Raw genomic sequence first — 14,310 nt, forward strand, 5'->3', positions numbered from 1 at the left:
ATAAGGAGTGGAGATGCCGCCGCCGAACCAACAAAAGAGGGTTGTTGAAGCCGATATAGGCCATGAGATTCACATCCGAAGCCAATCATCCTCCCCGTACTCCGGTCCGGTAAGGAAATAAACGTATCAGTAAAAGAAATAGTACAATCAAGATATCGAGTAAGTTGACTTATCGATAATAAAGTAAAGGGAGCGCCGAGAACATAAAGAACATTATGAATGGAAAGAGATGAAGAAGGATGAACAATGTCAATACCCTGGGATTGAGTTTGAGAACCATTGGCCATGGTGGCCATTGGCAAATTACCAGAAGTAGTGAGGGAGGAAAATAGGGATTTATTACCAGTGATATGATCGGTGGCCCAGAATCAAGAACTCAAGGACCCGAAGAACGAGATATGCCAGCAAAGGAAGTACCAGCGTGTGCAATGGTAGCAGTGGAACCAGAAGCCTGACGATCCTCAAACCATTTCAGAAAGTCAGTATAGGAAGGTGTTGGAGTCGAATCCGGTGTTAACTGTGAAGTGGAAGCTGAAGAAGCAACAAAACTCTGAACGATCTGAGCAGCACGAGGAGGACGACCATGTAGACTCCAGCACTTATCAATCATGTGTCCCGGTCGGTGGCAGTGATCACACCAAGGACGTCCTTTGCCACCCTTGCGAGGTGGAGGTTCTTTGTGTTGAGAGACCAAAGCTGACGAGTCGACAGGAACAGAAAAAGGCATCGTTAAGACTTTGGCCGGGACACGGAGAAGAGTCGCCCAGGTATTGTCCATGGTAGCTTCTGTGGGGCTGCCCAGGATCTGGTCACGGACATGAGAATAATCTGTGGGTAGACCATATAAAGCCAGAGACATAAATTTTTTTTTCCGATTTTCAAGCTCTTCAACAGGATTGGCCGCAGGTGGGAGCAGTTCATTGAATTCACAAAGAAGGCTAGAGACTGAACCCAAATAAGTTGACATTGAATCCTTAATCTGATGGGCGTTGAGGATGGTCATGAGATCTTCACAAACTTGATAGAGTCGCCGAGAGGTGTTTGTAAAAAGTTGTTGAGCTTGTGTCCAAACAGCTTTGCAGGTTTTGTGAGTACGAAAGACATTCCTAAGAGATGGATGGATGGTGGCTTGGATAATACAACACAATTGTGCGTCAACCTTCTTCCACAGAAGACGATTGGCGACTTGAACATTTTCTTCAGTTTGAGTGAGATGTGTCTCATAACCCTGTCCAACAAGCCAAAGCTCAATGTGAGATGCCCAAGAGATATAAATTTTACCATCCAACTGCTCGGAAGAAAGAGGTGTAGTGATATGGTTGGTAAAGATTGAGGTATCTGGCTTTAGGGCGCCAGATGTAGCCATGAATAGAACTGTGAACCGGATTGTTGGAATAGATGAAGTGAGCTTGCTTGTGCAGTGATATGGTTGTTTTCCTAGCAACCAACCACAGAAGAAGAAAAGGAAGGGGTTGCACCTGACGGCTAATGTCGCTTGCCCCCTTACAGGTGGTAAGAGAAGGGATCTAAGGCCAACCAGCAAATCCCCGATCTGAGAGCTTCAGGACTTTTGAGCAGGGTAACGAGGAGGGTTTGAAGCTGCAAAGGCTTCGAAGAGCACCTGTCGGATGAATTCCACCCGCGTGTCGTCGCGATCGAGACGGAGGAGGACACCAGTGCCGCCAGCTATAGCGACGACGTGAAGATGGTCAGCAACGGGCTATTGAACGTGTAGTACTGGGTCGTGCCCTTGTTCGCCTTCTCCTTGCTGAGCACTTCGGGGAAGAACTTCCGTAGAAACGAGTCCTCGATGAGGAAGAGAGATCCGATCGTGATGATAGCTGCAGGGACGACGGCGTAGAAGAGACGGAGGCGGAAAGAAGGAATTAGTGTTTTAACCTTGCTCTGATACCATGTTCAAAGCAAAACCTAAAATCTCGTAACATGGGAACCACGAGTTAGGCCTTTATATAGGAAAGAAGATATATAACAAAAGACAAAAATACCCCTATACTTATTCTAACAAAGCCCATTTTCAGCATAATCCTAGCATGGGGATTAGATAATTTACTCCATTTCAACATGCCCCCTCCTATGTGTCATCCTTTGTTTCAGGAAAAGAGAGCATATTGAACAAGTAAAATGAGACTAATAATCATTAAGATATCCATGTTAACTTAGGGCTCTGAGGCATTCTATTTGCGGGCATATTTGGCAACAAAACAACAAATGCTTATCATGACACGCATTGGCCTAGTCCTACTGATCATGAAGAATCACACTTATATACACTAAACATCCAAACATGGTTTATTAGAACAGGGGTATCTAAGTCACATGAACATTTACTAAGGATAAGACAATAATACTATTATGTTGCCCTGATTACCTGATTTGGTAGGGATCTACTGATGTATCAATTAGTGACCAATATGTACCAGGGATATGCCGCATGGGATAGAAAGTCATTGTATCTAATGGTTCCAGTGAGATATTGGTGATGCATTTCTATTTTGATTGTTTGGTTTAAATTTAAGGAGTTCTCCGGTGGAATCTTTTTATGATTGGTAAAATGAGGCAGGTTGCTGGATATTTTGTGATGAAAATTGTATGAGTTCCTGATATTGACTCTTGGTACCAATTGAGTTTGCAACAACTTGATTTTGTTCTGCTTTCATTGTTTGGTGACAGTATGGTAGCCATGTATGTGTGGACGATTGCTTGAACCACGGGCATTGAATGCACTAGGTAATATAGTAAACTGCCCATGTTATATTGTATTGGGGCTACAGATCAAAATTAGAGTCTCAGGACAATACTACTCGATCAATGATTTGCAATTTTGGACATGTGAGAGCAAAACTTGTATCAAGAATTAGGGATGAAAATTTTAGAGAAATTGACAATTTAGGTATTAAATCTGAAAGATTCTCTAAATAATAAGAGGTTAAAAGTTTCATATAGTTGGTGCTTTAATGAATGGAAAGTAATGAGAAGGAAGCCTTTTATGAGCCTAAACTATTTTTTTTTTTAAAATGTTGGGTACAAACTCCAAGAACTAGTTATTTTATCTTAAGTTGTTTTGGTACTATGTGACATCATGTGCTAAAGGCAATTCAAGATCTATACCTCCTAGTACAAATGGTGCAGATCCTATACACTGTGGTAGAGGCAATATTTTAGTGAGGTAATATGCCATTCCATGTTTTTGATATTCAACTTTAAAATCTAGACTTGTTTCTTAGTAGAGCGTTTTTCTTTGTGCTGGGATATTATACTTGAATGAGTATCTTTTCAAAAGGTTAAAAAGTGCTTAGGGTGGAATGCTGAATATTTGATTTGTAGTGCATAGTTGAGGAGCTTCAAGGACCATCTCAAGCACGTTCACGCAAAAGTCGATTTGTATCTGGGTAATCAATACAATACAAATGTTTGCGAATTTACTTGCTTTCCAAAACTCTTGTTATTATCTTATGCTCTTTGCTTAACAAGTTATACATTTATTAGGTACCTTATTGTCATCTGTATAAAGTTTGTGTTATGTTGAATTCCATGGAAGCATGTGGAACAATGAATTTATTTTTCATGCTTTATTAGTATAAAATACTCAATGATTGATTATGTATAATCTAGATGGAGATAGATATGCTTGATGTTCCTCTCCTAGGATGTGGATGCCAATAGGGTATACTTCATTGGCCGTTCATTAATCTTAATACCTTTAGTATCAATCTTATACTTGTGCATTTATTCTACAATGTTGTGTCTTGCTCCAAGTGAGCCCTTTTCAATGGTGATCTAAGCACACTTTTCTGTTGCAACATGTCCCCACACGTCATCATCAAGAAACAGAGAGATTATTACACAAGCACACTAATAATAATAACACAATATGCATCTCCACAGATTATACAATCACAATTACAAAAAGCCTACAACAACACATCTCTCATAAATATGAAGTAAAATTAGTAAATATATAATAGATCAATTGAATGTGGGAAACATTGTGCAAAGCACCAATACCAATAGTAGTGTTGTCTTAGAGCAACAATAGTAATAGTAACACCTAATTGGTCACCTCAGCTTGATTTGGGAAAGTGTAATGCATCATCTCTTAAGAGAGTTCTGGAAAACTAGCGGCAAGGCTAGACATGAATAAAAGAAGGTGAATGCAATGCATTGTCTCTTAAGTTTACCCATCTCTATATAAATACAAACTCCTACATAAATATCTTTGCTGGTTTATAGGTAATGACTCATGCGCAACACATATAGTTAGGCATATCATTTAAATGGATCTAAAGGGCTACTTAGTCATAAAGTTGGTAGCATGGTCTATGGCTAAAGTCGACATACTTAATGGGCATAACCCACAATATCTTTTAATGACTCTTATGACCTCTAGTTAGACATTGAGGCCCTAATTGTCACGGACCATGTTACCACACACACACACACATCATCTCTAATAGGTAGCACTTACCATGACAAACCTATAATATCTTTAATGTAGTCACAAGTTAGTTTTTGGTAAATACCACAACTCCAACATATAATATTCTTGAAGATACATGATCACCCATCTCATATTACCATGACAAACCTAGACATTGAAGGCCCTAATTGTCATGGACCATGTGACCACACACATCATCTCTAATAGGTAGCACTTACCATGACAAACCTATAATATCTTTAATGTGTAGTCACAAATTAGTTTTTGGTAAATACCACAACTCCAACATATAATATTCTTGAAGATACATGATCACCCATCTCATTTTGCCAGTTTACTAATTCATCTCGTGGACTATGTATAATAGGTATATTATTTCTTATCCATGTTAAGGTAAATATTTGCAAATGATATGTTAGAATCATGTAACAAAAATAGTGTCCGAAATCAACTAGTACTCTAAATATTTGTTATTTTTTGTAAAATTGGAGGCTAAGAAAAATATAGTCAATACAGAGTTGTAAAGTGGGCAAACCAAAATTGTTTGTATTATAATCTTATTTAAAAATTTAAGGGTCAACAAATGTTATGATTCACATTTTAGCACATATAATAACTTTTTTTATTGCTTGTAATTAGTCACACACATATATCTACTTTGATATATTTTATATTTATTTAAAGCTAATAAGCCACTAATTAGTGAATCACTTGAGTCAAATCTATAGAGAATGAATAATGTTGTTTGTTTGGTGGGTTGAAGCCCTCACCTATTATAGATAGCGATATAACATCACCCAAAATGATTACCTCATGCGACATATGAGGTAAATATTGAATCCAGATAGTCCATGCGTGGGCAAAAGCTCTAGTCATATAGATAGGCTCAGAGCACTCCCTTTTTTTTAGCATGATTCATCTTTAATAATAGCCACATGTTCATTTAAGAGTGACCCCTTCAAATAGTGCGCCATTATAGGAAATAATTACATTTGCATGCTGATTTTGTTGCATGGGAATTTTGATTATGTGGACATTAGTGGTTAGGTTGCATGGGAACAATGTTTGTTGGAACATTTGTGTACTTTTTTCATTCTCTAAGTTTGTCTTAATCAAAAAAGCCTCATTGTAGATCTTTTTGAATTATGATAGTTTTACTGAATGGATTAACTTATGGTTTCTTTAAAGATGTATTTCTTCTTGCCTCTGTGGTTTTAAGTGAGGTGGATTTCTTCTCATTCTTTTGTAGTCTCCTTCAAAGTTATCCTTTTTCTCTTTTTTGGTCTATTTTTTGTAAGGAGAAAGCTCTTTGCTAGTGTCATGCTGATTACTACCTTATCAAGGACTCTTGTCTGTTTTTTTGGTTAAGCTGCATAGTTTTTTGCTGTCTATAATTATAATGACATGCCAAAATCCATGTGTCCTAATTGCGCCATAATAAAGATTCTTAAAAGTGATGATTGTAATCTTTTCATAATTATTTTCAATCACACCTTCTGCTTCATTTGTCTTTAATACTGTTATTCTGACTCGTTCTCTATTTTGCAGCCATGCACATCCAGGGAGCCCTTATGTTTTTGGACTCGCTGGAGTTGACCACGATGTGGAGTTCCCTGATCCAATGCCTGTAATTGGTATTCTAATACTTCCTTTGACATTTTAAACCTGTCTAATTGATTGTTGATTTTTGGATTCTCTGCTAGCCTCTTGATTCTGGTTTTAATTACTTTATTTGATTAAAAGATGCTTTAATATCTGGTTCCTGGATCCATATAGTTCTGATAAGTCCCGGGAGGCAGAATTCATTGTCATTGTTTTAAATGCCGGACTGCCTAGGTGTTTCATCATGGAATTGCTTTGCCTAGTTGCTAGTTGGTATATTACTTTTGTGCGGATACAACTCTTGTCTTTCTATTCTTTTTGGGAACCAGACATTCCTACCACAGGGCCAAGCCTATCACTACATTGAACGTAATTCACAAGTAAATGAATCAGAACTATGCCCTCTGTTCCTCTCTTTTAACCCGTTGGTGGAGATACAATGTACTTTAATTTGATATCTTCACCTATAGGGGCCCTATTAGACAATTCTTTAAGAACAACACATGCAAAAATAGAACATTTGGGTGGCCCAAGCGGACCATATAGGGGACTTACCTAGGTTGCTCAAGCAACTGATTCAAGTGGTGGCCTGCCTAGGTGATGCCCAAGTGACCCAGGAGAGTCAAAGAAAGTAATCATAATTTTCCCTATTATTCCACCTGACACCCCTTCTCTTGAGCGCCCAAGTGACCCAGGAGAGTCAGAAAGTAATCATAATTTTCTCTATTATTCCACCCGACACCCTTCTCTTGAGCCTTTCACCCTACGTGTTTTTCTCATCTCTTTTTTGACCATTGTTTTTTCATCTTATGCGCTCTTCATCTCTTAAAAAATGCATTGTTATTGTTGTATTTAGTGCTTATTGATTATCACTTTTTTATTTGTAATTGTAAACTTATTTTGATTAAGGATACTAGGGTCACGATTCATTAACGAACCTAAATGTTACATGACAAATAAATATTTTTTAAGCTCTGAAATTTAGTGACTATCTTGCTCTGGAATTTATAAGCCATATATAATCTCGATTGTTTGTTGTATTGGCATGGACCAAGTTATTGTCACACATCGCTCTATGTGATCCAACACGGTGATGTGAGACGCCTATTATTTTCCTTTAATTTAGTTCTAAACACCATTTTGCATTGTAAATTCTAGAAAACACTGTTACATGTTTGAAATTGTCTCCAAAAAAATTGGAAAACTATCTTGCATTTAACTATTTTATTAACTTAATATCAAGGAGGGACTTTATTGTTTGAGCAAAATAACACAAACAGATCTAAATAGAATAACTGCTTCAAATTAAATAGGTTGATCATGAAGCATTGCATGCTTTATTTTTAATTTCCTATTTCATTTGACTTGACTAATTTAATCTAGTCCAAATGGGTTTATTGTGAACCCTTAAATAAGGCGTTTCAACCTTTAGTCTAAGATATATTATTTATAACTAATGCTTTTCTTATCCTCTCTTATATATATTTTTTATTTTCTTTTGGATAAGTAAAATTGTATAAGTTCTAAAATGTACAAAATGAGGCTTTACACGTTTCATAAAGTATCATATCAGAGTAGACACCTAAAGTCTTGTATACATGGAGCTGTGCACCTTGTATATCCTCTCAACATCTAACTATCCCTTGCCAAAGAAACTACTATTTCGGGCCCTCCATACATAATGGATCATAGATGACAAGGCTAGAGGACGTGCCTTTATCAAAGTCCTACTCCCACGGTAATGCTGCTCGAAGACTCTCATCGTCCATCGATAGGTGGACATCTCCTGGCGTATATGAAGTCAATCTCTGATCCTCCGCCATAGCTACGTAATAGGGGGGCACCCGAAGAATAAGTGCTCATGTGTCTCCACCAACTAACCACAAAAAGTGCACTACAAGTAGTCCTGTCGATCTCTAGTGGGAAGTTAAGTCTACACCAACATCAAGAAAGTGATTGCATGTCTGGGCTGTAAGTCTTCCACAGGTCCGAGCCCACGACTTCTTAGGAGCAGGATGCTTGAAGAAGTCGTAAGCGCTAACCACCTCATCATCCTATGTAAGTCAATCTGCCAATTACTATCGAGTAGCCTGATCATCAATGGGGAATCCGAACGGACTATATGCCACTCCCAAATGTTGATGTGAGTCAAGTAGGTACAGTGTACCCACTTGATCCAGAGTGCGTCCTTCTCTTGTCTACGCCACAATACCTTTGCTAGGATCAAGGTATGAAATGCCGTTTCGTGCCGCCCGGCACGGGCGGTTTTTACCGTTCCGCCGGGCGGCCGAAACCGGCACGGGAGGCGTCCCCGTCTCGGCAGCGCCGGAGGAGACGCGGGACGCCTCCGGCCTCTGGCGGCGGCGTCGCCGAAAGCGTCCAGCGACGCCTACCGGCGTCACCGAAGCTTCTGCGACCCTTCCGGCGCCGCCGGAGGCGGCCGGCGACGCTTCCGGCGCCGCCGGACACCGCCTGCGGGATCGCCCGCGATGATCGGGGCGATCTCGCGTAAGCGCGATTTTTTTTCTTTCTTTTTTTAATATTTATTTATTTTATTTAATTAATTAAATTAAACAATTCCTAAGGAGGATATGGGTTATTTCGAAGAGGCTTTTATAAACCCTAATTAAATTATCCTAATAAAATATATAAAAAATATATTTAAAATTAAAATAAATTTTATTAATTAATATTCTGAAAAAAAATAATATTGTAAATTTAATTTAAATTTTTTTAAAAATATAATAATTCTTATTTATATTCTAATATTTTCTTTATCATTTTAAATTTCATTTAAATTTTTAAAATTTTTTTAAAAATTCTTAAAAAAATTTAAAAATTCTAATTTTTTTAAAAGAATTCTAATAAATTATATTTATACTCTGATATTTTAAAAAAAAAAAATTTTACATGATATTTTTTGCTATTTAAAATATATATTATTTAATTAATAATTAATTAAATGAATAAATAATTAATTTATATAATTATTATTAATATAAAATAATATCTTGTATTAATTTATATTATTATTATTATTATTATTATTATTATAGATACTTCTATTTTAATTTAAATGATTGATATATCAATTCTATTTAAATAAAATTATTTTTAATTATTTTTTCTAATAATATTAAATTATTCAATAATTGAGAACTTATAATAAATCAATATACAATTTATTTTTATATACATCATAAACATATTTATCTTATAATTACTATAGATAAATAAAAAAATACCGAAACTGTATCGGCACGGTACGATACCGAAACCGTATCGTTCCGGTCTGAGACCGAAACCTCGGCACGGGTCGAAATTTTAAACCTTGGCTAGGATAACTAAATTTCAGGTTCGCAAGTCCCCAATCTGCCATCATCCTTCAGTTTACACATATCTCCCCAATCTTCCTTCGTCCTTTGGTTTACACACATCTGCCCATAATACAGGAGGATGTTTGGACGTCCAATGAAAGACTTGCAAATACTATAGATGCGATCAACGATGCCTAGAGGTAAAGGTAGAACAGATAGCTAGAAGCACTCGACACCCTGAAGCATGAAGTACTAATGTGGTAAGTTGTACCTTGCCAGCGTAAAATAGCGTCTTCCGTGGCCCGACGTTGATCCGACGGATCAAGGAATCTAGCAGGTGGGTGTAATATGATATCCGAAGACGCACAACTATTGGAATCCCCAGATGTCGAAAAGGCATGGTGCCCTCTAGAAAGCCCATGATGGAGAGAAGCCTCAGCATCGTGTCGTCAACTCCCGCCAGTTAGATGCTCGATTTTAGATGATTAACATGAAATCTTGCAAACATGTGGTCAAGGTCCCAATGGATGCAACATTTCCTATGCTAAAAAGTAGCAAATCATCCTTATGTTTCCATCATAAGTTTGTGGTTTGTCGAACACAATTCATACTACATTGAGTGTTATCAAAGTCAACATTGACACTTGTTCTTCATGCTATGTTAGATTTAACAGTGAAATTATTAGGTTGTGTTGTAGAAGTTCCCTCTACCTTCATTTATTATCCATTGATTTAAAGTTATGTTCTACACCTTGTATTATATGATATTTATAAATAGTCCTTGTATTTACAATTAGGTCTTTGGTGTTTCTATTAATTTTAGCAGAAAGGTAGAATGGAAACTCAATGTGTTACAAATAGGCTTAAATGGTTAATGTGTAGAATCGAAAAGCGCTAGAAAGGGGGGGGGGTGAATAACGCTCGTGACTAATTCGTTCGTTTTAAAAGAATTGAGTAAATGCAGCAGAATAACAACAATTAAAGAAAACAATGACACAAGTTGGTTTTACTTGGTTTGGAGCTTGTGACGACTCTTACTCCAAGGCCCATACTCGTTGAGTGTTTACTTTGAGCAATTCACTATCAATCCAAAATATTACAAATTAAAGTACAATTAATTAAGTGTAGTAAAAGTATACCAACAACTAAGGAATCTGGAATTGGAGCTTTAGGTTGTTGGAACAGTGTTATAATTTTGCCGGAATATCTTTTGAGCATCACACAACACATAGAAGAAGACTTGCAAAAATCTGATGTGTTTTTTGCCTCTGCTCGAACCAGGCTTAAGTAAGCCATTGAGGGCGCCTCCAACCTCTATAGGTGGCACCTTCAGCGGGGATACTTATCCCGATTTCGTAGTGTCGATAAGCTCCACGGCATCCGCTGCTTATCCACCCGAAGGCGCCTCCAAGCTCCACGAAGGGCATCCTCCATCCAGCGTTCAAGGCACCTTCCATCTCCTTGGAAGGCGCCTTCGCGCCTTGTTGAGCAAGGCTTTCGACCAAGGCACTCGAGGCGCCTCCAAGCTCCATGGACGTCGTCTCGGGAACTGTTCATCCGAGGCTTTTATGTCCTTTTCTCTCCCTGCAAGATGCGTTAGTCCAAAATACAAAACATATCTTGCAAAATAGAGTTAGCACGATAAAATATGAAATAATAAGTTATTTTAACAGTCTCCGGACTGTCCTCACCCACTCCTCTCAGGAGAGTTTACCTGTTGCGAGACCGGTCCTCCAGACCGACTGGGCTTTTGCTCCGCGTCCGAGTTTTCAGGACTTTTCTGTTGGACGTCCGATTCCCGACCTGTCCAGTCTTCCACCTGGTTCGCGACCACCGGGGTTTTCACCTGGAGTCTCTGACTCTAGGATTTCGCCTAAAGATTCTCGACCCACCAAAACTTTCCGTCTAGGGTTACCACCCCCTAGGACCTAAGGTTACCACCCCCTAGGTTTTTCACCTGCCTAACCGCAGCTAGGACTTTTGCCTAAGACAACTTATGACTTTTCCTGCAAGCTCAATCAACCTTGTTAGATCACAAGACAATTTAACTTTGAACCCTTTGACATAATCAAAACATGTTTGATCGTCTGGTGCTCCCTGCACCAACATAATGTACCACAACGTTTACCATTTATTTTAAATTTAGTACATTTTTTTTTTAATTTTTTAAAATATAACACCATATTATTTTTGTTTCAAATATATCATAATTAATAATTCTTCCCATTGTTAAATTGGATGACATGTTGATGATGTGGTACAATGACATATTAAAAAATATTCATCATTGTCCTTGGATTCATCACATTATTGTGCTAATAACAGGTTGTTCCCGAAAGAAACACGTTGCAGGGTCAGACCAGCAATGATCGCTACATCTCCATGAGAACTTGAGTATAGTGTTAAATATACAAGAGTTATCACACCATACGTTGAATAAGAACAAATATTATAGGAAAACTAATTGTCTAATATTTGGAATATGGAGTCTAGGAACACTCATCGATAAAACAATAGAGCTAGTATACACGATGATGAGGAGAAGAATTTATTTGTTGTACATACAAGAGATAAAATGGGTAGGAGAGAAGACAAAAATGATAGGGAATTCAATTTTTAAGTTATGGTACACATGGGAAGGAGTAAAATAGATTATTGTAGATAGTTCGCTAAAGGATGAAGTATAAGAGTAGTTAAAAAGGACGATAAAATTATAAGTCTAAAGATAGTGGTGGCAAAGAAAACTATTAATGTAATTAGCTTATATGACCTCAAGTAGTATTAGATGAATATACTAAATCTAGGCTTTGGGATGACCTAGATGAGATATTACAAAATATTTTATCAAATGAAATGATTTTAATAGGAGGAGATCTAAATAGACATGTACGAGTGAAAAATGAGGAATATGATAGGGTGTATTAGGATTATAGGTTTGGAAAAAAGAAATGAAGAAAGGAAAATTATTTTGGAATTTGCGATAGCATATATGACTTTATACTAACTAATTCGTTTTTCTAAGAAAAGAGAACATTTAGTAACGTTTAAAATTGAGAATAATAAGTTATAAATTGACTTTTTTATGATTAGGAAGAATGATAGAAAATTTATAAAGATTGTAAGGTCATCTTTGGAGAAAACTTAGCTACCCAATAGTTAGTAATGTTCGAGATACACCTCAAGCATAGTATTAATAGAAGGAAAATTTGCACAACTCTTACAATTAAGTGGTAGAAGTTAAAAGATGAAAAATAAAACATATTTAAGGAGAGGATAGGAGTAAGGACGGATACAGGAATTAGAGGTGGACTGGGCTGATCCTAATTTGACCGAGTCTGTCAAAGACGTCGTAGAAGAGGTCTGAGTTCACTTAGCACAAGCATATTATCATCTTGCCTTTTCTTATATTTTATCAAATTTTATTTTTTTATTGAATGGATTTTTTTCATTATTTATGAAATTATTAAATTAATTTACCGGTAATGATATTTAATTTGTAGACGTTGAAAATTTGAGAACCATGGCAGAAGGCCTTGCGCTAATGCCGGTGTTAGAGATTATGCCGCCAACAGTGAGATAGAGGTAGTTTATCCACGAGCATGACGCGAGGTCATGCTCGAGTGGATATATATATTTTTATTTTATTAGAACAAAAAAAACAGAGTAATTGTTGGCTCTGCATTGTATTTAAGCGGATAAGAAGTTGCTGACACCAAATTGAAATGACTTGTAGAAACATTTTGTCCTCAACGATTGGTTGGATAGTACCTCTCCTCGATTCTGCTCTTGCCCATCCCAATTCCCTTTCTTTTCCATCGGATTGAATTGGCTGCTTCTCGATCCCTCGATTGGTCGCCATGTTGTTGGGTCTGAGGAAGAGAATAGCTGCTAGGCGTAAGAAGGAAATGGGGGAACAGATGAAGGCCCCTTCCCCTTCCAATCCTCCTCGAGGTATCTTCTTTTTCTTCCCTTTTGGTTTACTCTTTTGCCTTTGTCTTCGGTTCATGACATTGGGTGATTTTGATAGATGCTGAGCAACGCGAGGATCAGGTGCCGCATGAGAGGCGGATAGCAGTGCTGACATTTTCTTTTACCCCAATTTTTTTTTTTGTGCGGAGAACCAGAACCTTTATCCTCTAAAGAGTGGTTTGGATCTGACATTGCTGATAGTGCAGTGGAGAACTCGAAGAACCTTAAAGACAAGTACTTGGTCGAGGAGGATGAGCTGGAGTTGGCTCCATCAGGAAAGGAAGTAGCTCTTTGGTCGAAAGATGAATCAACCGTTGAATTCGATGAAGTAGCTGAATCTGAGAAGGAAAACTCGAACCCTGCCGAGGAATCAACCATATCCGTCAACAACTTGTAAATACGGAAGCAACACATGTTTTTTCTTTTCGTGTTGGACTTGCTTTTTTTCCCTTACTTGGTACTTAAAAAAAATATGTGGAACCGTCACATGCCCTCCTAGAGCCGGTCCCATGGATATGGAGGGAGGTAAATATAGGTACACAACTGAAAGCGGATGACCGGGACGCTAACCCCAGGTAATGGCATCCTGAGGATCGAACACTGGACCTCTCGGCTATGAAACCATGCGTCGCCAGCTGTGTTACGCCCTTACTTGGTACTTAAGCATGGCTGGGCTATAGGACATCCCTCCTTAAGATTCGTCCCTGGGTAGGAATATAAGTATTAGAAGAAATACATGACCACTCGAATACGATTTGGGATAGGATGACGTTAAAGTTAAAAATAGTAGTCAAAAGTGCACTGCCAGTCAAAGAGACGTGTACCACAAGTAAAGAATCTTGGTGTGGAATGAGAAAGAGTGAAGAAAAAATGAACAACCTATAAAATATTATACACTTGTAATAAAGAGGAAAATTTAAAAAAATATAGCTAAGAAAGAGGCCAAGAAAGTAGTGAGTGACG

The 14,310-nt window shown here is 37.7% G+C and overlaps 1 protein-coding gene across 4 annotated transcripts in view; it reads left to right on the top strand.

Annotated features, from left to right (window-relative positions):
• The window catches only part of LOC121974797 (DNA mismatch repair protein MSH1, mitochondrial-like), a 117,030-nt gene that overhangs the window by 22,358 nt on the left and 80,362 nt on the right, over window positions 1-14,310 (top strand). For all 4 annotated transcript variants that reach the window (XM_042526027.1, XM_042526029.1, XM_042526028.1 and 1 more), the window contains 2 exons: window positions 3,346-3,410; window positions 6,008-6,093. In XM_042526027.1, the coding sequence (XP_042381961.1) occupies window positions 3,346-3,410; window positions 6,008-6,093 (151 nt within the window). The remainder of the gene's footprint in view (window positions 1-3,345; window positions 3,411-6,007; window positions 6,094-14,310) is intronic.

Source organism: Zingiber officinale, chromosome 4B (genome assembly GCF_018446385.1).
Source record: "Zingiber officinale cultivar Zhangliang chromosome 4B, Zo_v1.1, whole genome shotgun sequence".
NCBI classification, from domain to species: domain Eukaryota; kingdom Viridiplantae; phylum Streptophyta; class Magnoliopsida; order Zingiberales; family Zingiberaceae; genus Zingiber; species Zingiber officinale.